General features: G+C 41.1%; 2 protein-coding genes across 5 annotated transcripts in view; both read right to left on the minus strand.

Annotated features, from left to right (window-relative positions):
* LOC122821761 (axin-2-like) overlaps positions 1-10965 on the minus strand; it is a 32148-nt gene extending 21183 nt beyond the window's left edge. Inside the window, exons 1-2 of the mRNA XM_044099954.1 lie at positions 10112-10965; positions 3633-3784 (exon numbers count right to left, since the gene is read on the minus strand). Of these exons, the coding sequence (XP_043955889.1) occupies positions 3633-3784; positions 10112-10228 (269 nt within the window). The 5' untranslated portion in view covers positions 10229-10965. The remainder of the gene's footprint in view (positions 1-3632; positions 3785-10111) is intronic.
* A 1436-nt stretch (positions 10966-12401) lies between these two features.
* cep112 (centrosomal protein 112) overlaps positions 12402-26766 on the minus strand; it is a 107693-nt gene continuing 93328 nt past the window's right edge. For all 4 annotated transcript variants that reach the window (XM_044099957.1, XM_044099956.1, XM_044099959.1 and 1 more), the window contains 4 exons: positions 23803-23892; positions 16144-16245; positions 13460-13524; positions 12402-12680 (listed from right to left, as the gene is read on the minus strand). In XM_044099957.1, the coding sequence (XP_043955892.1) occupies positions 12677-12680; positions 13460-13524; positions 16144-16245; positions 23803-23892 (261 nt within the window). In that variant the 3' untranslated portion in view covers positions 12402-12676. The remainder of the gene's footprint in view (positions 12681-13459; positions 13525-16143; positions 16246-23802; positions 23893-26766) is intronic.

A 26766-nucleotide genomic window follows, 5' to 3' on the forward strand; every position in this document is an offset into this window, starting at 1 on the left:
AAACCAAAAGCAATGGGATTTCCATAGAAAAAGAAGAAAGAAGGAATCGAGTAATTTAAAGAATGCACTGGATTCACTTCAATGAGACCTTCAAATGGACAAGCGCTATGCACAGACGTGTCTTCTTGCCCTCCCTGTCACTTTCTAGTTTCTAATTCCCAGGACTCTCCCCATCTCATCTGGGGCAACTAAAATGAAGCCTCCCTCTCTCCAGTACCTGTAGGACATCGATCAACCCAAAGAGATGAGAAAACGTGACCAAAATAGTGAACTGGGAGTTCAACTCCCCCTGGCTTTAGGGCGAAAACACTCAAATATTACTTACACCTGAGATTCCTGACCACTCTGTGGTAAATCATTTGAGTAATTTTAACCCGAACATAAAAAAAAAACACCCTTTCAGTTTCTCTAATGGCGAAAATTACAGCCAAAGTCCCAAGAACATCAAAGTCTCTGATCTTGTGGGGGAGGAATTGCTCAACAAGACTCGGGTCGGCTACTTCTTAAGAAATTTTCTCACGAATATTTAAGTCTTAAACCAAGCCTTTTCGAAAATAGAGGAAAGCGAGTGGCACAGACGCGAACCTGTGAGTCTTTTGAGTGTGTAAACTGGGGAAAAGTGGCCAATTTCCCCCTGAACGTTACTTCAAAGGGACATCAAAGGGAACTCCAATGGGGGCGAGTTTGAAGAGGCACGCAGTCCTCCAACTTACCATCGACCCACGAGTTCGTTTCCCCCTCAAATTAAACTCCACAAAAAGGGCTTATAATCCACATTGCTGGCGTCCAAACACGGTTAGGAAAATAGAAGTGCCGTAAAAAAGGAGAAAAAAATATTTGTTTCTCTCTATTCCTTCCTTCTTCTTTTCCTCCTCCCTGGTGCTTTCAGGTTGCCATGCCGCACCGTAGGTCTCTCCTGTAGGCGACTCCAACACCAACTGAACCGAGAGGCTGGAGCAGCGCACTTCAAAGTGAGGAACCGACTGCCTGGTCCTGGCAGCTGCATAAAAAACAATCGCAGCTTTCTTCCTCCGGAATAAAAAAAGCAAAAGCAAATATCCAACACTCTTAGGTATATCTCACTCATGCGATGTGAGGGATAATTTAAAGATTGTTCGGGTTATTTAGTGAGGCGTAAACTCTTTTTTACAATATCTTCCCAGATCGCGAAGTTGCAGCTCCAGCAGAGGACCTTATCAAAGACAAGCAATCTTGAGCCAACTCCCTGAGGGCTTGGAGCGTCAGAAGTAACTGATCTGCCGCCCCAACAGCATTGTCGTTACAATCCCTCTATTGCCACATATACTTTAAAGACACTGAGTCTGTTTCTTCAGAAACTCTCACGGATTTTATGAAATTCAAATAAACCCCACGTACAGTCATGGAGGTGAGTATTAAAACAGAGGTCAGTGTTCCTGAACAGCCAAGTTATGTCTTCTTTATTCATTTCGGGTATGTAATAAAAAAAGCAGCAAAAAATACATTTTAATCTACTTGCGACATTCTTTTGACAAGACAGAATCACAGAAGTGTCCTTGTAGCGAGAATAAAAGATCTACTCATCATTTCAAATGTTCTCTGTAATCAAGCTGAAAAACGTTGTGATAATAATAAATGACATGATCACTTTGCATCTCATTCATTATCCAGGTTATTGAGCAGCATGCTGAATAACCATAAGAGCAAGAGCGGTTATTACTCCACAGCTCCCACCAGTGGCAGCATGCAGACACGACAGGTGAAACATCTGCTCAGCAAAGGAGAAGTTTTCAGAAATCTGTGCTGTTTTAACATTTATTCAATTCCTCTGTAAGGAGAAAGTTTCTTAAAGTAATACATTCTTTTGTGACACTAGCTGAACAGATACGAACTCGAGATACTTTTGTCAAGTAACATTTCTGGAAAGTTTTCAAAATAGATACAGTCGTGTTTTTGCTTTTTTACACACATTTAAATGCTTAGACCACCAAACAAATTGTCATATGGAACAAATGTAACTAGAGTAAATACAAAATGCAATTTGGAAATTATTACTTAACTGATTAAGATGAACACATTTTCCAAATCAACCTGGTCCTAAGTGATAAAGTAATTATCCCCTCTTGCTAAATTGTGAATTACCCACATTTTTGGAATGCTAAATAAAATTTCAACTAGACACATACAGTCCTGATCAATGCCTGAACCACAGAATCAATGCATTTATTCAACAGAAAGTGTCTGACAACATGTAGTAGGGTAAACACTCTCAAAAAGCAACAAATCTTTCCTCGAGCAAATGAAACTCAAAAACACGTGTAAAATAAAGTTCACCATATCATAAAGGGTTCCAAAGCCTTTTCTAAGGCAAACAACCTTGAAACAGAGAGCCAGCATTCACAACTGAAGGCGTCATGAAACAGTGGCGAACCTTTACAAGAAGTCAAAGTTACTCCAACACGCATCAACGACTTATCCAGGAGTTCACAAAATACCCATTTAAAAATGAGAATGAACCAAAAAGCCATCCATGGGAGAGTTACAAAATGAAAAACACTTGAGAGTCTCACATTTATCAAAAAGCATCTTGGTGATCACCAAACAGCAGAGAAAATATTCAGTGAACTGATGAGATGAAACTGAAACCTTTTGGCAGGTCAGCATTGAGTTCCCAAAACAATAATATCATTCTGACATTCAAACATGGTGGTGGTAATGTGATGATCTGAGGTTGCTTTGCTACTTCATGCCCCACAACAAAGTTCTGAATTTCTTGTGAAAGCAAAATTACGGTTTCGGAATGATCTAGTCAAAGCCTGGACTTAAATATGATTAGCATTCTATGGGACGACCTAAACAGGCCATTAAAGCTGAAAAACTCTTCGATGCGGCAGAATCAAAACAAAGTTCCCAAAGAGAAGTTTACTAAAGTGATGTAAAAGACTCATTTCTACAGTAATACTGATCCTGTCAAAGTCATGCTAATGGGTTAAAAATGAAAGCATCTGGAGCTTTAGAGGAACAAGTACTTTGTTTCGCCATGACTGGATATATTCTTAGAAGAGCGTCAGTAGGTACTTCTGGTCCTTTTTACTCTCAGTAGACACAGATTCGAAAAGTACAGTACAAAGACAGCAAACGCTTTGATCAACCCATTTGTTAAAGGTGCTGTGAAACTTTCTCCCTTGATGCCTCCCTTCCCATCAAGGATAATAAAAAGGGAAATTTCTCTTGCAGAGGGCAACGGTGATGCTGGGATTACTCATCGTTCAAAGGGCACTTCATTGCCTTCAAACTCTCTCTGTTCTCATTCTGAACAAAAAAGACAAAAAAAAGCCAAACATCAAACTTACTGTCCCAAGTTAAAGAGCAACAGCTTGTTTGTAAAAAAAAGCTTGTCTGATCAGAAAATATAAAACACCAGTTTGGCGTGGAATAAAAGAAGAGCTGTGTGACCAGCAGATGAGAGAAACTGGTCTACACAAACTAAGTTAATCTCATAAAAACTATCTGCACATCCAGCTAATATTCGGAGTCCTGCCCAGACAATGTCAGCCTTTGTTAACTTTGAAGGGCCCAGGCTGACCTCTGACAGTAAACACACCAGGGTGAAAACCATCTCCATGGTGATGGTGGGGACCCCCTGCCAGTACCTGGGGCCAGTCGGGCCCTCATGTCCTGCCTTGTCAGCTCCCCACATGGTTCCTGGGAGGTCCCCACGGGTCAGGTCCTCCCTGCTGCCCCTCAGGAGCTGACCCCAGGTCTGTGCCCGGCCTGGGACCTGGGTTGTCCTTGGTTTCTTCCCCTATAAAAAGACGTTTGAAAAGAGTGCTTCAAGGAGAGAGGTTATGGGATGTTACTCTCCGTTTATAGGGAGATTTTATTACAGGGACAGGTCAAGCTCTGACTTCCTACAAATAGAGAGAGAAGAGGACATATAAATCACAAGTAGGCGAGTCTTTTCTTGTGTGCATCAAAGAGTGCTTTGTAAAAACGTTCATCCTCCCTCAACATTTTCACATTTTATCACATTACAAATATAGAGTTTAATGTAAGGTTTTAGGATTTTAAGTGATAGGCTAAAAAAAAAAAGTAGTGCATAACTGAAAAGTGAAAGTTTGTTCTTACAAAAAAAGTCTGAAAAATGTAGTCACGTTGATTCTATGAATCAACGCTTCACAGAAAAACCTTCTGACCAGGGCCGGATCTACAAGGATGTGGATCCCTGGGCTGCAGCCAGTTTTGGTGCCCTATACACTGAGGAAAATTATTTTCCTAATGAAAATTACAGTACATTAATTGTAATCTTATACATCAGCAGGCATGAATTGATGCATGCTAGGTTTAGTTTGTCCCTTAGCCAATAACTCCATCTTTCCCCCAAAAAATCAACCATAATGTTATAATGTTTCAAATACTTGAATATCTTATATATTCATAAAAAATCCCAAAACATTAATACATCTCACCTAATTTGGGCATATTAGTTTTATATGAAGTGCAATTTTTGCAAAACATCCCTTCATTAAAAAAACAAACAAACAAAAAAAACCTTTGGGACCCCAAAAATTGGGGTGCAGTTAATCCTTTCTAAAGTCTGACCCAGCTTCTGAGCACAGCTACAGGCTTTTGGGACCTATCTAAAGCAATTTTACATTCCATGTGTAAATTCATGACATGTATGTATTATTTGGAAAACAGCTCTAGATCGGGCCGCAAAATCCTGGTTAGTTTTAGGTCTGGACTTTGACTGGGTCATTCTAGCATATGAATTTACTCATAGTCCCCCTTCCAGATAGAGTGAGTGACTATGAGCCTCCTGGCTGCTTCTCTGTTCAATTCCCTCCTAGGAGTAAGGTGGATACCATGACTTGATAGATGTGCTGTTGTTCCACACAAGTTTGTTTTGTAGATAATGAATTGAGCAGATCTCTGTGAGACGTTAAAAGTTTGGAATATTGCTTTATATTCTGCATTAAACTTCTCCACGACTTCCTCTCTGGCCTGTCTGCTGTGTTCCTTGGTCTTCACGATAGTGGCTACATTTTTTTTTTCCAGGAGGATCTGTTAATATATCACATAAAATACATGACCGTGAGTTACACCTTCGCTGGAAGACGTATCAGATTAAAAACAATCAAATAGCTTTGATGGGCGGAGGTTTTTACAACTAAGTAGCCTCCTACCTGTCGCTACTGCTGCCGGCCGCCTCAGCGGTAGCCATAAACACTCCCCTCGGCATGACGTCCTCTCTGTGCTGCAGCTCTGTGATCAGTAACTCGCTCTCAATTACAGTATTGTGTGCTGTTCCTTTTCGGCTTGGGGGTTAAACTCTTCGCAGCAACCCCTTTGAAGTGCTCATCCCTTTATCTCGAGCCAGCGCCAAGAATTTGGGGGAGGACAATGGAAAATGAAACCAAGAGGGAAGCTTATGGCAATTATCAACCAGAGCCATGAGGAGGAAGTCAGCTTGCTCATAGAGATGATAAAGAAAGAGTAGGAGTCTGCCAGTGCAGGACAGGGGGTTACTGTTTCAAGTTTGTTTGGTGTGTACACACCCCGGGAGACAATCGACTGCTGAGAGAGAGGAAATGGAAGACTACGTCTTCAAAGTGAGTAACAACAGGGGGGACAAACGGCTCTAAAGCTGATGAGAGGAGCTGTGATGGTGATGGTGATGGCGCAATGGGTTAACTTAAGCCAGGACCAAAACGTTGGCATGAGAAATATGGGGCGACAAGAGAGAGAGAAGTGCTGTTGTCAGCAGAATCAAATGGTACGCAGCGGGTTGGGGAAGATACAATTAAAGTGTGGAGTTAAGACAGGCTTTGAAGTCGGACATGGTGCATAATAGCCTTAAAAGTTAAGGAAGGGCAACAATTTGCAAGTATGTTATGGGGGCTGTTTTGAAATAGGAAGAAGTGGGGAATAAAAGAGCCAGTGGTGCAGGGGGTTTGTTTTCGAAAGGGTTCAGTTTGAGGGGAATGAAGTTGGATTTCAGGCGCCAATTGGCCCCAGAAGAATGTTTTCTCGTTTTTTTTTTGGTCAAACATGAAAGCAGTGAGAGCGAGCGGCAGCCGGTGCCTCACCTGTAAATTCTGATAATGGGGGATGAGAGTGTGAAAGATGGAAGAAGACGAAGATAAACGTGTCAAAGAGAATGGAATTGGAAGGGAGACAGCTGAAAGAGAAGACAGTGCGAATGAGACATGAAAAAGGAAAGGAATTGGTAGGGAAATAAGGCAGAGAAGAAATAAAAGGCGGCAGCAGAAGAAGGGGGGGTTTGGTGGGTGTTGAAGGTTATTTATTGGTTTTTTCCCCTCGTTTTAATCCCATTTTGCGCTTGACTTTTAAGTCTACCAATGTATAGAAACAATGTCGGATGCACTGTCTAATCCCGTTTGGGCCATGAAGCTCACTCCACACTGACAGTAATGACTTTTATTTCCTCTACCGCTCGCAGTCAAGCACCATGCAGGCACTTCACAGGCCAGACGCCCCAGTTCTACCATGATTGACAGGACAGCAATTTGTCTCTGAATCAGTCTTAACCTGGACTCCTACACTCATCCTTAATCTATCACGGTAACCCCGTTGGCCTTCTTCCTAACCCCCTCCTTCCAACTAGGAAAGGTGATTAACTCGCTTGCCCACACATCAGAGGCCAGATTTGTATCTTTTTTTGATACTTCCTGTTGCCCCATGCACTTAACAAGTCTGGCCTTTAAAGAAAAAAAAAGACACAAGAAGCCCCATGTAAAGTTACACATGGAGAAGACAAAGACGATACCTTTGAGGAAGGAGACACAGGAAACATGCAGAAGAGTGTTTTCAGGTCCAGTGAGAACAAATCTTTTTGGGCTAGATGCTGTGCGTTGCAGGGGAAACGTAACACTGCGACACACTATGGAAGGATTGGAAGCAAAAGAAGTATTTATCTTAGGAGTGCTCAGATCGTGGCTCTAGGGAACCATTTGTGACCCTTGAAAGAATTTTGCAAAACCTTTAATTGAAAAATGGACCAAACAGCACAGCCAATAGTCCGGTAGACTCAGTTTGATTGGGGACCAACACGTATACCTCTGAAGAACACATGAGCGCAACATCGTTCTTCACAAAATGTGAACAAGATGGAGTGGTGTAAGATATTAGCAGTCGTAGGATTTCTTTTTGGTCTTTGGCAAAAGAAAACAAGCTATTTCTCCTTCATCTCGCATGTTATTGCTGTGTAGGTAAAAAGAAAATTGAATAAAAACTCCATAAAAAAATTATATAACTCTTTGTTGCCTGCAAGATAAAATCCCCTGTTATAAAGCTTTATTAAATGAGCAATACTGCAACCAGTATCAAAGTAGACAGGCAGGGACAAACAAAATAGACCAAACCAATGGTGAAGGATCTGATTGTTTCGGCATCCACTACAAAAACTTTGGACAGCACTGGTGTAGATATTGTCCCATGTTATATGTTTGCCTATAACATAAGATACCAATACAATTAATTGCAATATGATAAAAAAAAAAAAAAATTGGACCATACGTTTGCGAGATCTTGTGCAAACACTTTCCCAAAATATCTTCATCGTGTCACTGACCTCATGCCGAAAATCAGCAGAAGATTTTCACTTGTTTACATAAGTTATCCTGTATTTGCATTTTAAACCGAAAAACCAACTTCTCTTCAATCTAAATGCAAAACAGCAAGACTATGTGGGAGTCCAGAGCATCGGCAACGGACACATTTGGTGGCTCAGCGCGGCTCGGCGAGGTGGCGCTGAAGGTATCTGATCAAACCGAGGTTTCAGAGAGGCCGAGGTTAACTGCATCAGCTTTCAAGGTCTGGCTAAGAACAAACAGACAGAAGCATTTGCAGCTTTCATTAGGATGGATGGATGTCCCTGTGGTCTGCGTCTCCACAGCCACATTAGAAGCAGACACTGAGTACGATAAATAAAAAAGACATAGACAGAGGGTCAGAGATGCAGACAAACCTCCCACACTGTCTTGAACGCCTCTGTCCCTCTGCTCAGCCCACATCATCTGATGGCGGATTTCTGCCACAGTCACAAAAACACAACCTGCTGCGCCTTCTTCACAGAGTCTGTATAGCCTCTAACCCACTTGTCCTCAGATCACTCAAAGCCATTGCTGTTTCATAGCCCCTGTTGTGTTTGAGTGACAGGACTGGGAAAAGAGAGAGAGGGGGGAAAAGAACGCCTCATAAATACCATGTCAACAAAGAGAGAGACAACACAGAAACGGAGAAAGCGTGAGGGAAGACGACACAGACACAGGAATGTGTAGCGGGTGCTGTGTGTGAAGTGTTGGCAATAAACAGGTTTTAAATATGCGAGCAGTGTTGCTGCAGCCAAGCACGGGCTTCCTGGGGTCTGACTCAGAACAAAAGCTCTATAAAAAGATCCAGAGGTACGCACGCTCGCGCAAACGATGACTTTGTCAATCATCTGCTGATGTACAGTCAATCCCAGGAGCCTGTCACAGGACTGAGGCGCACATATCCACACGTCACATGTTTAAACCTTACAAGAGGAGAGGAGAAGCAGCAGAGATTGCTCTAAAAAAAAAAAAAAAACAACAACTCACCATGCTCTACATATTCATGTATGTCCTCAAATAATCTCTACGATAAAGACAATCAATGAAACTCTGGTTTAAATGTTTCAGAAAAACTTCATCTATCATCCAAACACACTTACGACTCAAATTCATGCATGACTTTAACATTTTCTGAATCAAAAAAATTATCCAGCATCACAACTTGAAGCTAACCTCTAGGGCTCTGCAGAATTATCCATTAAACTTTTGTTGTGCTAAAACCATAAACCTTAGTGAACTAAGAACAAGAAAAATGCGACGTGGATTTTTATTCCGCTCCCTGTATTCTGAAACCCCCAAATAAAATCCATGGTAACCAGTGCCCATGGATTTAAACAAGTTATTCTGCGTGTAATTTATTCTCAGCATAAATCCAGCTGTTCCAGAGAATACCAGAGAACAAGAAGCATCATGAAGTCTAAGGAACTCAATAGATAGGTCAGGGACAAAACTATGGAGAAATTTAAAGAAAATTTAGGACCTAAAACATTGTTCCAAGCATCAAAGATCTATCTAAGCACTTTTTAAACTAAATACATGGCAATCCTAGAAGAAAACCGGTTAGAGGCTGAAAAAAATTTATAAACATACAAACAGAGCTGGTAGACAATGATCTGGATCAAAGGATATGTGTTTTTCAGAACGGTCCAGTCAAAGTCCGGGCCTAAATCTAATTTAGAATTTGAAACTAGAAGAGCCAAGTAGGAATATTTACACAGTTACATTTACTTAAGTAACTTTTTGTAAAAAAAAAAATTACTTGTAGAAGCAGTTTTAATCCGCCATACTTTTTACTTTTACTTGAGTAAAATGTCACGAGTAGCTACACTGAATGAAAAACAAGCTTATTTTAAACACAAAAATACATGAGACACAAACTCATGTCAAAGGGAGCCCTCTTGTTCATGAAAAAGCTTTGCTCGTTTAATGCTATTTCCTATCTACTCGACATTTTGTGCCATTAGGAGACCAAGAAGATGATGTATTTATAAATTACGGTACTTAAGAATGGGTTTCATAAAAATTATTTGGTACAAGAGTGCTTCTTCAGTCTGTGTTCGTTACTTACATGTTACTTTATATTACTTATTGTTGTGTATCAGATTACATCATTTTTAAATAATAAATCAGATCTTAAGTTGAGTTAATCAGTACTTGTGTATCATTTTTACCAAATACTTTTTACTTCTCATTTCTTGGTCGGCTTCTTGGATGAACATGTTAAAGTAGTGCTACTCTTACTTGAGTGAAGATACAGATAAGCTCAAATCTTCATAGATGCCACCCATCTAATCTAGCTGAGCTTGGAAGAAGATTGGGCAAAGTTTCTGTCTCTAGATGTGGCAGCCGGCAGAGACGTCCCACATGTACCTTTTGTGTTTTGATCCACCGCATAAAATACCAATACAGCACATTACGGTTGTAGCTGTAATGTAACACCATGTGGAAAAAGTTTCTCCAAGCGCTGTTAAATTTTAGCACCGTGAAAAGTGAGAGAACAGTAGATGAGTGCAGACCTTTGGAGCTCGCTGACGGCCTTTGGACAACAGTCCGCTGTCTGATGTGGAGATAACGGAGAGGAAGCGAAGGCTTTGATCCTTAATGGGGCCGTGGCGGCTCTGTGGAAATGACATTCAAGGCTTGTATTTACACAAGCACAATTATGGAGGTAATTTTGGCGGTAGACAATCAATTAGAGTGAAACTATGTCACAGATTAAAGGAGAGGTTACGACTGAATCCTGTTTGGGTGTCAATGAGCAAAGCAGGAGTTTGCCTAATAAGCCAAAGAAAACAGTTTTAGATCTCCGCTATCAGCAGCTGTAGACCTTAATGGGTCTGAAAGTTTCTAACAAAGTGTTTGTCTCGTCTGCTGATGGCGGAGTAGACAGGCAAATTTAGCACAAGGTGCTCTTTACTATTGAGACACGCTAGCTTTGATTAAAAATGGGATGTCTTTTCAAATATTTGATTTCTCAAACCACAGCTTTACTTAAACTCAGTGCTCTTTTGACATTTAAACCCTTATAATATTTCTGATTTAACTCTCTTGACCTTATGTTGTTGCTTCCATGAAGGAATAACCTTTTCCAGACGTTCTGGTGCATGGAGCCCAGATGACAAATCTGCTGCCGTGGATACTGAGGATCATATTTATTTTTTGGTATCAAAGGCAACGTTCCATCAAGAACCAGGGCCTTTTCTGTTTATTTGTGGGTCGATTCTGCTTTGCTTCGTAAATTTTAACTTAACAGCACAGGTGAAAGAATGTGTTGATGTCAAATGAACCCAAAATTAAGCTATTTTGGCCATGATGCACATCTCTGGTGGTTGTGGGGGTGTGGGGACGGGGCTACCACTGGAAATATAATTGAACACGGTGTGGGCAGCATTATGCTGTGGGCATGCTTTAATTTAGCAGAGATAAGGGAACTGGATAGAGTTGATGGAATTTACAACGTCTTGGCAATCTGGCAGGAAACCATGCTAGTAGCTTCAGTGCAAAGCGACTAGAGACAAACACTGATGACTGTGGCTGCAGCACAGCAAAGTGAGAAAAAGTTCAAACGGAATGAATAACACTGCAAGACACTGTACATGTGCAAAAGGACAGCCCCCATATTTTTGTGTCTCTGATCAAAATCTGGACAAAGGGAAGAAGAGGCACTGATGCATCCCCTTTTCTCCCTTCTTCTTCAGACAAAGTCCACAGCAGAGCCTCTCTGGTTTTGCAACTTGTTAAAACAACCAGGTGTGATTGAAGCACACGGAGGCTTTTACTCGCAGCACTGCACAGCCACTAAGGCAGCACATATAAAAAAACATTGCATGCTTGCCTTTAGATGTATATAAATGAGCATGCAGCTTGGATGTAACGCTGCAATAGTAATGACTCCTCTGCACCTTCTGCAGAAACAACAGAGTCTACAAAGAAAACAGTTTTCTTTGCCCTGAATGACTAAACTCAGGCTTCTCAGATGTTGGTCTGACAGGCTTCTCTCTCTCGCTCTCTCTCTCTGTGCTTTTTTTTTTCTTCTTCTTCTATTCTTCTCCTCTCTGCATGAGCAGCAGAAATCAGCACATCAAATAAATACGGAGAGAGGAAACATGTTTGCTTTGGAGACGGCAGAGCAGGTCACGGACAATGGGAACACGTGAAGTGTGGGCGTGAAAAGAAAGCAATTCCAATGCAAATAAGTGTGGAGGCCTCTGAAATCAAAACGGATCCAGGGATGTAATAACATCTTTAAATTTTATTCAAGGGAGGGAAAATAAATATCAGGATGCTTCGAAAATGATCAGTATTCAAGCCCCTGCATTCCTCGTCGACATTATCCACAACCTGATAGCAGATTATTACAATGCTCCATCATATGCGCCTGTTATTAAAAACCTATAAATTCCTGGCGCTTTTTGGAGGAGGCTGAGAGATTTAACGTGTGAATCTCTGAGTGGGATGGCGGATAAAACACAAAGCGTTGGCTGGAACAGAAACATCAAGGCCTGTGGCTGCAGCCTTAACCTGAGGTCCAAACAATCTACTTACAGAGCACGTTATCCGAGCCGACCACAAACCCCTGGCTGCTCTCCGCTCTCCAAACCAGGGGTTGGCCAGAGACACGGTGTCAAATCATGAGGGAGGGGGGCGATGGGAATTCAAGGACTCTTGCTGTAGCCTAATCTTGGTTAAGATACACACTGTGGTCAAAGAGAACAGCAAGACTTACTCGGATGGAGGGGCTGATTAAAGACGATGAACAAAACCCACCGAGGGATGGGGGGAAAAAACAGTCAAAATAAAACAAAACAAGGAGAGACAAAGTCTTTTATTACAAATGATGAATTTATAAAAATATGAACATTTTCATGAGAAAGTCAGGCAGCTGATAAAAAGACAGAAATGGACACTTTAGCTGGATGAGGACATCGAAATGCTACATTTAATCAACGTTAAAGTAAAATGAGATAAACAAACTTCAGAATGACCGGTCCGGTGGAGTGAAGGATGAGAGGGAACTACAATGCTCACTTCTGTTGGCCGGCATCGTCCTTCACGTCCCGGAGTGTCTGAGCTTCATGCTGTTACCTGTGAAAAGAAGAGAACATAAAAGAAGCATTGCTGCTGAAGAAGATCAAAATGGAAACAAATGCCTCAGAATGAGCAAAGTAACACGTTTTCTTCTCCTTACTTTGACAGCACACACCCAAACGAACCAAAAGTGCACAATGACTTGCAAAAGGGTTTGAACAACTTGAAATGTTTTTGCCTTTTATCACATTACAACCACAAACTTCAGTGCGATTGATTAGTTTTTTTTTGTTGTTTTTTTTTTTTGCGACAGAGCCACACAGAGGAGCACGTTCTTGTGAAGTGGGAGGAAAATGAAGCCTGGTGTTTTACAAATGGCCGAAGACTGATCTGGTCAGATGAGACCAAAATGGAAGCTTTCAATGCTAAATGTTCAATGTTATAAAGTCTGTGTACTCAGGTTTGAAACGTGGTACCAAAAACAACGTTTGTGTTCCCTATTTGGAAAAGTTATAATTAACAAAACCTTTAGGATATCAGCTGCATGTTTTTGGCTAGTGCTAATACATTTGAATATTTTTCAGTTTTCTTCTTCTACGAACATACTGGTATCATCTCCTCTTATGATGCTGTGGTGAAGCACAGCGTGTGTTCAGCAAGATCCAGCAAGCGAGGCGACTTTGGCAAGATGGTGTGTATCCTCATATTTAGACCTTCTTACCTCTTAGATGCATCATCAGGAAAACAAAGCCCTTCTCATAGGAAAGAGTGAAACACAGAATAATCTAAGATACTTTACAAATCTATACACAAAGCTGCAAACAAACACTCCATACCTCCTGTTGCGGCAGGCATCCAGGTCTTCCTGCAGCAAGGAGGCCGTCTTCTGGAGGAAGCCGACCTACAGCACACACACACACACACACACAATGTAAAACATGGTGCCGCGAAATGGTGCTGGAAATAACTGTGGGTGTAAACAGAAAGGAGGAAGCAGGAGACCGGCTGGTGTGAGCCAGGTTGTGCTTTTGGCTGGTGTTGGGTAGCGCAACGGAGGAGAGTGAAAGAAAAGGCTGCTTGTTAAGTCCAGGGGTCAAGACAGCCGGGGCCGAGGGGTCAGGAGATCAGGGCAGCAGGGTTAAGGCACATTGGGACAACAGGGCACATTACGGGCCAGAATTGGACGCTGTGAGAGGAGGCAGCGCGGCTCTTTTGTTTGGCTACAAATTGTAAGTTTATTTATGAAGTGCTGCTTTTTGGTGGAGTGAAAATAAACCCCCATCTACATTTACTTGGCATCCAGCGCCTGGCAGAATAATCACAGCTCCAGAACAATCCGTATTGTTCTGGGACTAGCGTACTGGAGCCGAAGGTGCATTCCTTTCTGTGGGGGAGACCTCAGCTCCAATTCTAGCGTTTCATTTAAAATATATGCAAAACTCTACCAAAATGTGGTTGCAATCCTCGTGGGGCACAAAAAAACCCAAAACAAAACTCTCCGTACCTGTTTTTTTTCTCCTCCCTCTATCCAAAAACAATCCATGTTAATGTGTAAGAACCCGAAACGCTGTCAATGAGACGAGAGGCCGCTCTGGTCACGGATTACAGTTTATAAACATTTCTGATCACAGTGCTGTGGTTCTGTGTGCTGAAATGAGATCCAGGGAGATGCATTGAAACAAGGGAGGGTTGAACACGAGCCCTTTTTACCCTGAAACTCTTATTAACAAAATTATTTACAGTGTAAACACCGAGAAGGGGTCCGCAGGTTAAACCAGCTCAGTGCTCTAAAAAAAAAAAACTATAGAAAAGGGAGAGATTTCACTTCATTTATAGCTCTGTGCAAATACTTGGGTTATCTCCAAATCCCTCAATTTGACAAAAAAATAAAAAAATAAAAAATTCAGGTGGTTTTATTACCGGTTTATCTCTCCATTACATACAGAGTAACAACATTCTTCCATTTTGGGCCAATAACCATTGCCATAGCTTAATTCCTCTTACTGGTCTAGTGTTTTGTTGAATTGTGGTGATTGACGATAACAAAAATGCTCAAATTGAGTGTATAACATAAAATAAGTGAAACTATTATCAGATAAATTCATCTTACATCTACATTTTAATTAATTGTGGTTCAAATCTATATTTTTTTCAGTCGACCTACAGAGAAACGCACGTCACACTCTAAACATCTCACCGAGTAAATGTTTGATTCTCTATTCATAGATGATTATAACGCGGTTTGAAAACAAAAGTTAAATTGTTCATGTCAGCATCAATGTGACCTTTGCAAACGCTTTTTACCACCTTTTACTCTTTAAGATGTAGTGTGTATGAACACGTCACGGTCCTGACTAGCTGATCTCTGATCAGTACAAGCGCTGCTACGAGAAGCAGCTAGACGCAGCGTTTGTGGCGGGATTTCATAACTCTACCTGATGACATTATTGAACAGTAGTTTGACAGGAAGGAGGAGAGAGGAGAGGACACGGTGCGAACGGAGCGACTCAGCGCTTCAACTCTGGAGTTTTAAAAGTGACAGAAGGACGACAATAAACCGAATCTTTAGCGACTAGAAAACATTTAACAAAACTAATTTTGTTCTCACTTAATCTAACTCGTATTGTTATAGAAGCAACAAGAATATCCAAATATTGAATTAGAGATATTTCCTGCCAGGTTCGTGCTGATTTTTTTTTCCTTTTTTCTTAGAATGATTCTGCTCAACTGTTATAAATGAACATTTAGGAGCCAGACACATGTTCCTTAATCCTCACATATCTACAATCCTGATTTATTAAATCCCACACGGACCAAACAATATGATGGGAGAAAAATAACTGAGGGCTTCCAGAAAGCTTGGAGATCAAGACTATCTTAATAACAATAAGAAACTGCAGTGCACTGGCAAGCAAGAGCATAAAGTTGCAGAGCTTAAAACGTCTGCACAGTACTTTGCGTTTCATAAATTTATAATGTATGAATTTATTAGACCTATTTTTCAGACAAATCCTGTTTCCAGCAAAGAAAGAACATACTGCTAACACAAATAACAGAATGTACTGATAGGTAAAGTTTTCTTTTAAACACCATTAAAGGACAGCGGTAAAAATATGGGTAACACAACAAGCTGTAAATTAGGGCACGTCGTGCATATGTAATGACTCTGTAATCAAGCTTAAATAGAAAAAACATGGATCTGTCACCCAGAGAAAAATATTTAGGGAATAAAAACTAGAGAAACAAATGTCTCAAGATATTGAGGGGCTAAACTTCTAAAACAAAAAAACAGTAGAATAAATAAATAAAATCTTTTAAAGTTAAAGCGACCGATCTGTTGCTAGAGAAAGTGATGCAATGCGTGAAAGCAGACATTAAAAAAAGCAGAATGGCCATTAAAATAATAATAATAATAATAATAATAATAATAATAATAATAATAATAATAATAACAATAATAATAATAATAAAAATCCTTCCTGTATTTTAACTTCTATTTATTTTCACCAAAAGTTCTCACCTGAGCTTTCAGGGAGGTGATGGTGTCTTCCAGCTCCTTCCTGAGATCCGCCGGCATCAGACCCTTGATCTTCTCCTCATACTCTTGATGCACCAACGTCACCTGGGAAGACAGATCCTGTTAGATCAAGCGCCATCAAATCCAAGACCAACACGGCCACATGGTGATCGACAGACGCAGCCGAACAAAAGCATCTCAGCAACTTAGAATATCCCTGAAAAGTCCAGTCATTTCAGCAATTCAGTTCCTAAAGTGAAGCTGAAATTCGATAGATTTATCACACATTGACTGATATATGTTAAGCATCCATTTTGGTAAAATTTTATGATTACAGCTTACAGCTCATGGAGACGTCATAATAATATATAAAAATCAATAAAAAGGGTTTTCAATTCAACATGTCAGCCTACTGAAAGATATGTCAGTATGCTGTGCAGTGTACACACAATTCTTGATTGGGGGATTGAAAGGATTTGCTTCATAATCCTCTTAATTCTCTGTTTTAAATTTCAGTTTTTCCTTCCACTTAACCTTCCATTAATATGCTGGTAAAAGCCTACTGTTCTGTAGGACAAAAAGAAATTCAGTGGACTGTTTGCAGGACAACTATTAGGTCAGCAATTTCTTTTGTGATGGTGCGGAACATAATATTGACATATCATAGCCTTTCTGCTTTTAAAACAAACAAATTTATCAGTGTGAAGGAATATAAACATTTTTCAAAAACGATACGTTTGTCTTTGCTGCAAAACGTAATAATTAAAATTAGCAGAAATAAACAGATTATACATTTATCATTGCGTGTCAGATCTATACAAGTCTCAGTTTTTTTAACTGAAACCCTGAAGCACAAAACATTTTGATGATATTCTACTTTACGGAGACGCATCTGTACATCATTAATCTCAGAATGCCCCTGCTGAGTAAGTGTTTCTGCATGTCTCTGACTCCGAGGCACTGTAAGCCAAGTAGCAGTTGACACACACACACACACACACACACACACAGTGTGAGGGTATCCCCTCTCTATTCATGCCTCAGCGTTCCCTCGCTTTTCACAGCTCCTTCACATCTCCACAGGGGGTCCAGCGGGCGGTGGCATGACTCGGCTCTGCACGACACCCCCCTACTGGTTGTTGGCCACTACAGCTGTATCCGACACAAAGCATTGACGGGGGTTTGGAAGAGGATGGATTGTGTTAAACACAGCAGCAGCAGCAGCAGCAGCTCAATAGCCAGCGAGCTATCTCCACTGGGGAGGACGGGAGGAAGTCTGTCTGGGGCTAAATTACACTCTGCTAAACCAGAGTCTGATTATAGAAGTTGAAAAGGGTTTGGTTGGTGCAACCCCCACTTTTTGCCCGCAAACACACATGAATGGAAGCGCTCGTATACGCGCTGCAGACATGCGAGCACAAACTGAGCTTTTTACGGTACTGTAAAAAGAGTTTATGGCGTTCAGAAGAGCCGCTGAATCAATTAATTCAGAGCTCGACGAGCGCTTTAGCAGAGCTCAAAGCGTCAACGGGAGCGGGGACGCAACAGTTTTCATCCGCATATTTCAAGGTGTAACCAGGGGGAGAGTCTGTGTGTGGCAGAGCCAGAGTCCAGCCAAAGTCCAATCTGCTCTTTCAAGTGAAGAGAGCGTGAATGAAGTGATGGGGGAGGGTTTAAAGAAGAGGAAGAAGAAGAAAAAAAAAGATCTGCTCCCCTAAAATAATCTTCCTGTTGTGGATTTAACTGATTGTTCTGGCTTTGGCTAATTAATCTTCCTGGGCACAATGAAAAGGGTCGGGGAAGCACTTCAAAGCAACCCTCAGCATAAATGATCCCTACAAGAGGCAGCTCACTTTGTCTCGGCACAGTGTGCAGCAGATTAGTCTGGCACAACTTTGCCAATTTCTCCAGCCTCCTTCCAAACCTATTCATTTGAAAGTGTTGGAGCAATTACAGTGGGTTAGGAATCCATCAGTTTAGAGAAATATGTCATTTTTCCCCTGTTGTGAGAGAACGGGGTTGAGGACAGTTTAAAAAGTGACCTTTTTAAACAGGTTCCAAAAAAAAAAAAAAAGAACAGGTTGTAGAAGCTTTAATTTCAGTGTCCTGAAGACGTCTATCTCTATCTATAGCAGCTTCTGTAGTCATAACAGAACGGCAGGCCAAGACAAAACACACTTCGCTGCTTCAGACCGAAGCAATAAACAATGGTTGAATAAACACATCCCTTACCAACCGCTTTGAATACAAGTCTCAGATTCTTCAAAAGCCAAGCTCCTTAGTTTTGCATTCTTGATTCGTGTATGGTGCCGCGGCGGCGGCAATGAGAGGTCCGCTCCAGCTAAATTATAAGCTCTCTTGTGGCAACGCTGTCTCCATCGTCTGTCCCATACATACATTGGAAGGGGAGAGCCTACAGGAGCATATTCTGAAAAACTTCAACAGAGCTGCAGGAGAAACTGGTAACCTTGTATTACCTTGCAAATATATTCAGACACCTTGTTTTCTCTCCTTCTCTCACTTTACAACTGTGCTTAATGTATTTTATTAGCACAAAAAGGATTTCTGAAAGATGCATGGTTTTATAAAAAAAATAAAAAATACAAAAATAAAAAAGTAATAGTTAGTAACTCCAACATCAATATGCTTAGGTCTAAACCACTGCATTAAAGCTCAGGCTGTATATTTAGGGCTGTTGTCCTGCTGGAAGCTGAACCTCCAACAGCTTTTCCTCCTGTTTTTGTTGCCTTCCTTTTTCCATCAGCTCTGACTAGCTTGCCTGTTCCTGCAGAAGAAGCATGATGGTTACACTTCCATGTTTCACAGTGTGTTTCACTACAAAGTACAGTGTTAGGTTTCTGCCAAATCTAGAGTTTTCTACAAAGGTGAAAAGAGGAATTTAGGTCTTCCTCTATACTACCCCTACATGCCTTGTTTTTTTTTCTTGTCACTTTTGCCTCCTTCAGAGTTACTATGGTTCTGTTGGCTACTTTCTCTGATTAAAGTCCTTGTTCATCGTCAGCTTAGGTGAGCATCCAGGTCTTCGTAGGTATGTTGTTGTGTCATATTAGGAAGCTGAAAATTTGACAAACTGATCAATCTTCATGATGCTGTTTGTTGTTTAGTAGTGCTAAAATCCTGAGGCATACAGCTCTATTGAAATTGAATGTAGTTTTTCATTTAGGGGAATCGAAGTGAAGGTAGTTGGGTATAAATGCACACCACATTAAAAATAAAAAAAATTAAATAAATAGAAATAAAACAAAGAAAATTGAGCATCTTTCTGTTAGTCAATCACATAAAATCTCAATAAAATACATTGAGGTTTTGCGAGACCTCTCACATGCGCTCAGTGTTTGGTTTTTGACAAAGTCCATCTATCTCAGAGTGTGTGGATGGAAGCAGCAGTCTTTATCACAACAGTGTCTCTGTTGTTTAAACCTGACTGCGGCTAACACACACAGAGACTTCGCCGTTTCTCTCGGTGGAGTTAGAAATGCAAAACGGAAGCATCCGACTCCCCAAAAGACGACAGACTAGTTTTCTTAAAGACATTGTTCCTCCAGCTTTGCATTCTGTTCCAAGGGTCCTCCCTCTGCATCTTTCCTCTTCTTTCATGAAAATGCATTTTTTTTCCCCCCTCTCCCTTTCAACTTCTTTTTTTTTTTTTTTTTTACAGCAAAGGCATGTTTGTTTTCCCGACAGGCAGAAAGAGACATGCGATGACATCTGAGGGGGGGAACGGCTTCTCACCAATTGGAGAAAAAGTGAGATGTCTTTGAACAACGCTGCTGATCAAACCCGTCACGAGGACTTGGTCACTGACAGACTCCAGATGTGAGCAGAAAGGAAAGAAAGGAGAAAAGGAAAAGAGAGGGAGACACTGCAAACAGCAACAAAAAAAAAAAAAAAAAAAAAAGTGTGCCACTATTTCAGCTTGTAATGAAAGACGACTTTGAATTTCTAAAGACACATCAGGTTTGATCTGTTCAGATCCCTTTTTAAAAACGGGGTGCTGTTTGTTCCTGATGAGGTGCCGATTTGAATACTGCGAGGAGCGGCAGTCATTTCCCCCTCCCAGTCATCTTAAAATGACAACATTTCATCTATATATAGTCCTCAGATTGTGGTTTTGACTTTCTCTCACGTTTAGCGGCGTCACATGGCATGGCTTCTGACAGCTGCCAGCAGAAAGGAACAAGCCCTAAACGCTTTCAACGTTCAAATGAAGTTTGTCACAACGCTGAAGAGGCTTGATGAATGCTAATGAAGCTGGTGTGTGTGCATGAAACAAATAGTGTGTGTGTGTGTGTGTGTGTGTAAGGTGTAGAGAGGGGGGGGAGACATTTTTTTTATATCATCTCTTGTTCCCAGGTGACAAAACCCTTGTCAGGAACAAGAGGATACATCAAAAATGCCAATGTTCGCAAAGTTTGCACCTCCACATCCAGAGTTGGAAGTCAGCGAGTTCATGAAAGAGCGATTTGGAATCAAAAATGCTTTGTTACGAGATGAAGGGGGGAAAACTGCTTTGAATAAACCAGAAATCTCTGCGGAGTTTACTGAAGCTACAGTAAGACAGGGATCCTACTCATTATGAAGGCAAAAATTCCTGCCTTTTCCAGACTCAACTTCCCAGAGTTCCCAGTGGTTTACATTCATCTTAAAGTATTAAATACAAAAATCCACTTTCGAATTATGTCTGGTATTCATACAGGCAGCAGGCTTTAAATATGGAAAGTGGACAAGGAGGAACAAGGGGAGAAATAAGGAAACAAGGAAATATTATGGCAGGACAAAAGGAAGAAAGGACACTAGGAAGGAAACAAAGGTCAGAAAAAAAAGAAAGGACATAAAAACGACACAAGAAATGAAAGAACAAAGGATAGATTGAAGGAGGTTAGGATACAAGGAAGGAAAGAAAGAGGACAGGACACAAGCAAGAAAAAGAAAAAGAAGGAACAAAGGAAATAGATTGATACAAAACTTAGACAACAGAACAGAAAAGGTCTTCAAATCCAGACCTTTCCAGACTGTAGCTAGAAGCTGACTGATGGCAAGTGATGTGATGTTAATTATTTGTTTATTTACTAAAAACTACATGACTTTACATTTTCAACCACCTAATTGTCACGATGACACCAAAGACCTCATGAACCCATTGACTCACATGCAAATAGTTTACATGTTAAGGGGTTTAATCAAAGTAAGCAAATGTGGTGGAGACCAGTGCGAAACTTTTACAGTTTTACAGTTAGTCATTCATAAGAAGAAGTGCTCTCTACAGGCCACCATCTTGAAGGAGAGCAGAACCACGCATTGAGATGATGAGATGCCGTTTTGGAGGCGAGGGCCCCTGTGAGTGCGGGGCCAGCAACATCTGTGTGAAGTCTGGGCAGGAAAGCTGCTTCAGCATGTGAGAGATCGGATTACAAAAGATACAAGAAACATCTTGGCAGATAAACAAGAGCAACATGTGAGTGAGGAGGATAAGGCGAATCGGTGTGGCCTCAACTGTTAATGTGCATGAACCGCAGAGGGCACAACTACCAACTGAGAAACATATACAGCAAGAGACATTAGCACTAAACACACACCAAGCAATGTGATTCAGACGTGCTTGCTCAAAAGCTTTTTCTCCATTCATCTCCTAGTAGAATGTCAGGGGGAGAAAATCTGTTCAACGTGTTCAAGACCGTGAATCATGAGCTGTTGAGAACCTAAAATGGGAACCAAAAGGCTTTGTCACATTCATCGTGTTGTTTACTCATCCCCTGCTTCAACCTGCTTTTAACATACAGGTGTTAGCACCAAAATGAAAGAAGAACAAGAAATTCCCGTCTCCTGTATTTTACCTGACTCAATTTGTTAAAGGGGCAGTGTTATGTAAAGTCAACTTTTTTGAGTCAACTTTTTTTATATTGATGTTATAACATTATTCCCTCATCAAAAACATACCTGGAGTGCTACCTTGATTATTTCAGGCATGTTGGAGAAATCCTTTAATCTCCCATGGCAACCATTCAGCTGTGTTAAACGCCTGGGTGGACCAAGCCCTGCCTTTGAGGTGCAGCTCCTTCTTGGAGCTGCAGTATCAGAGTTTCCACCTTACAGAGCAGACATCACCCACAACTCCCTCACTCAGCTCCTTTAGACTAGCCAGCAGCAATTAGCAAACACCTGGTGGAACTGCATATCTGCTGAGCTCATTATATGAGCTACTTCTCAGTGCATTTTTGATAAAAATGTATTAAAAAGTTAATAGAGAAACAAGGTTGCTGAAATGTGCAGGAACAATAAATCTGATTGACTGATGTTGTGTTGACTTCCTGAAGACAGTGTTGGGGAAAAAGCAAAAGTCAAATTCCTTTTTAGTGACATATCCAGCATTTTTATAACAACTGAAAGCCCATGATTGTGCTATAAAACTCTTCTATATGGCTGGAGAACACATTATACTGTCCCTTTAAAAAAAATTAAAAAACAACTCTTTAGACTGTAATCTGGATTTGTGATAGACTGAAAAAAACTTACAGAACTTAATCATACTTCAGCATTTCAGGCCTGGTCCAATATGGCTGATTCTGTTTAATTTCGCTCCAAAAAAAAAAAGACTAAAAGAAAAAAGTCAGATAAACAAAAAAGGACGAGCTAAAGAACATCTCAAGCCCATTGCATGTAAAATATGTTAAAAATAATGTGAATTTCTTATTCATAACGCACTACCTTATCTGTCACATAAAATTGTATTAAATTATAGTAGATTACACTGTTTTAAAAAGTTTAAAACAAGGTACTACCGTAATCACTTTGTGAGGCACTGTATGCAATAATTTAATTAAACCAAGACCACCTTGCAATAAAGAGCAAGCAAATTCCCCTGCAGCGCAGCAAGGTGTGGATCAGTGACAAATGGCTCCTGAAAACTGGTGACCCCCATCGACTCGATTTATGACGGCCCGACGGGGAGACGTGTGACGAGTGTGTGAAGTGTGTGCAAGGGTCAGTGGGCGGATCAGACGGAACACAGGAGAACGAATGCCTTTGGTGTACATACCGCGGTACAAAGACCAACCTCCTGCGTGAGCACAGTCATTAGTTCTTTCTTCTCTGTGTGTGTCAAGGTCAAAACATAGTCTGATTACAGGGCATTCTCCACAGCCGCGGGGTGCGTGTGCGTGTGTTGGCGTGTGCGCACCAGAGCTTCCCTTTTGAACACAGGCAGCGGTGGCATTCTTGGCCCTAGGCGCTGACTCTTGAGGCCAGATCTCAAGGAATTTGGGAAATGCGCAAGGCAGCATATCACCGACTCTGAACAGGAGAAGGAGAGACGGTAGGTGGAAGAGGGCAGAGGAGGAAAGGAGGCCAAGAATATTTTGTGTTTATTTTGCAACCCCCTGGAGGAGGACTGAGTCAGAATAGTAAATCAGAAAGGAGGAGATTGCAACATGAAGTGATAAAGCAGCAAAAGTAGGTGTTATGGGACAGGATTTTACAAAGGCATGATCAAGAAGAATACAACGGTTGTGATGCAAAAGGCTGTAGGTGAAGTTGGAAAAAAAAAAAAAAAAGTGATGCAATGATGACAGGAAGCTCCAAATTGTGTAGCAGAAAACAATGGGAAAGAAGAGATTGAGGGAAGAGGACAAACAAGTTCATTACCCTTTCTTCTGTCTCCAGCTCCTTGTTGAGCAGCTTCTTCTCGGCACTGTGCAGCTGTCTCCGCAGACTCTCCAGCTTTTCCTGCAGAGCCTGGGGACAAGAATAGGCGTTCAAGTCGGCTGACAGATGCAAACCGAAAAACAGTTCTGCCTGGTTTAACATGTAAGTGACGCAAACTGGTAGACACTGATCTGCAGTTTGATTTGAGCTGAAAGGAGTAGGCACGATGCAGCTAAATGAGAGGCCACAAGAGAATCACAAAATATGCAGATGAGACAGAAAACCAGAGCAGGAACAGGGGATGCACACTTTCTGTTTTTGCATGTGAAGTGGGAAAGCCATGACATCAATCATAGAAGAACGTTTTCCACAAAGTAGGAGCAGGGGGAAAAATGCTTCGCACAGACAATGGTCAGATTGTCATAGAAGATTTTGACAAAAATCAAAACAAGCTCAGAAACCACGCCTCAATATCAGAGCTGACCTGTTTGAAAACGCGCTCTGAGTGCAACACAGAACCAGATTTGTTCTGGACACTTCAACTTTGATTGGTCTGCATGGAAAACGGAGAGAGTGATGCAGGTGTGAACGCATGCAGAACAGCACAGCAGCGAGTTTACACTTCCGACAAACACACACCTCCATCAAGTGTGCGAGGCTCTGGCAACAATCAATATCCGCGGCGTCACCCCCACCCGGAGCTGAGTGAGTGAGCCAGGTGTTGGCTTGTTGACTCTCTGAGCAGAAGGAAACACAGTCCAGGTGATAGGCATGACCACCTGATCTGCGGCCCACTCAACTGACATAAATCACACAGACTACAAAGCTTCAGGGCAAGAATGAGAATCTGAGCAGCACCTCTGAGACGCACCGAGAGGTAAACAGCTGAAACTTTAGTCAGGCGTGTTATTATATGCAGTCAGATAAACAGGAGCTGATTCTGGTGGAAAAATTCCCCTGACCTATTTACTCAGTATTTGTCAGATGTAAGGACATAGAAAATATATCAATTTATCTAGATACCAAACTGTTCATATTACAAGGTTTTTGGGGGGCAAACATAAAGCCTATACCTCCATAACATCAAGTTATGACAGGATTCGATTCTTACCTTAATAAACCATCATGTCTACAATGTGAAATTATGCTGCTATTTAAAACAGAGGCTCCCGAAAAACAGCCAGTCCCAATTTCGATCATTATTTAGTTTTCTGAACCCTGACCTCTTAAGTGGTTTAGCTGTAATGTTGATCTGGAGTAAGAAACATCTAAAAGGGGAAGTATTATATATTTTCCAGGCTTTTAGTGCTATTTTGTATCGCAAACAAGTAACTATGTTACCTTCAGTCATAATGAAAATAATATATTTGTCAAACACAACTTAAAAAGAAAAACGACTACGCAGTTTGATGAATTGAAACTGGTCACTGTCTCTTTAAGAAGCTCTGACTCTTTCCAAGTAAACATGGAAAAGGTGGTGGTCAGTGACAGCAAGTGTTTAGGCATCTCCGAATGGCTGCCATGGGACACTCAAGGATTTCTCAAGTATAGATGAAATTTATGAAGAAGGAATAGCAAAATAATATGATATAAAGTCCAAGCCCACCCATTTACTAGAAGATTACTGGTTTGACATGGAAGTACAGAGTGGCAGGTGAACTGACCTGAGTAGACCCCTGTATTTTTATTAAAATACTGCATTGTCTTGAAATAAGTGTTGTTTTGAGCAATGCCAACGTTAAATTGTGTAAGAAAACTAATTTATTCTGTAGGCAGTGTTTACATATAACAGTAAAGCCAGCAGAACAAGCAATGAAGATGAGAAAAATCAGCCCTCCCCTCCTTTCTGAACCCGCGCCTGATTTCCCGCACCGTGACGCAGGATGTCTGGTCCACTTCTTCTGGGAAGGAACGGCTAAATAGAGGGCTTCACATGTGACGTACGCTTTCTTGTGGCATCTGAATAAGACAGGCTCAGAGTTCAAAAGTTCAACATTTCTCACATCATTAGCAGTATCATATGGGACGATTCTGCTGAACAACACCAGCGCTTTGTGACTCAGAAAGAAAGAAAAAAAGCGGCTTTGGAGTTATTTAGTCATTACTGGTGTCAGACAGGATGGAGGGATGATGTTACACACTGCTAACAACAGGCAGCTCACTGAGTCTAACAGACATTACAGGAAAACAACACGTTTCTGAAGTCACAAATACCTGCCCTGAGTTTGACTTTAATCGAGAAGAATCACTCTGCCACACATCTAAAGCAACATGACAGCGGGTTAACAAATTAAGGCTTCAATGAGTTTAATTCACAAGTTTCGATTTTGCTGGAGACTAATAAGGGGTGAAAACACACAGGTTCATTCAAATGTTAATTCAAAAGGAAACAGGATCAGCATGTTTTGAGTGATTTCTCATCACGAACTCAACTCAGTTTCTTTGTTCTTGTAGGCCTTTAAGGGAAAGATTGTCTGCATGTTGATAACAGTGAAACTTTTCACAAGATACTTTGCTCAAATAAAACCACTCTTGGATTTACTCCTGACCACCTTCGGCCGAGTCCTCGAGGACACGTGTAGACCGGAACAAATAATAACGTTTACTTCGCACAAGACTTTGCATTAAAGCTCAGCTTTGAGTGTAGGTGAGAAGCTTATATACACTCATCCAACAAGTGTACATGCCCTTATGAATATCCTAAGGGCAGGAGAAAATGGCAACAAGTAGCTTTCTCTCCTGATCTAGCATGTGTTGTACTGTAAAGGTGCACCGTGTGTTGGGCAAGAAGCCGATCAGCAATCTGGGATAGAGAAAAGGACGATTGTAAGCAAGCCAGGAAGAGGAGTAAATTGTTGTCTTTATGAAGGGATGAAGACGGAGAATCGTGACAGGAATGAAAAACAGACTAAAGCATGGCAGAGAAAGTTATATGGAAATCTGAAATTGCAAAACAAGCCTTAA

The sequence above is a fragment of the Gambusia affinis genome, linkage group LG19 (assembly GCF_019740435.1).
Source record: "Gambusia affinis linkage group LG19, SWU_Gaff_1.0, whole genome shotgun sequence".
NCBI lineage: Eukaryota > Metazoa > Chordata > Actinopteri > Cyprinodontiformes > Poeciliidae > Gambusia > Gambusia affinis.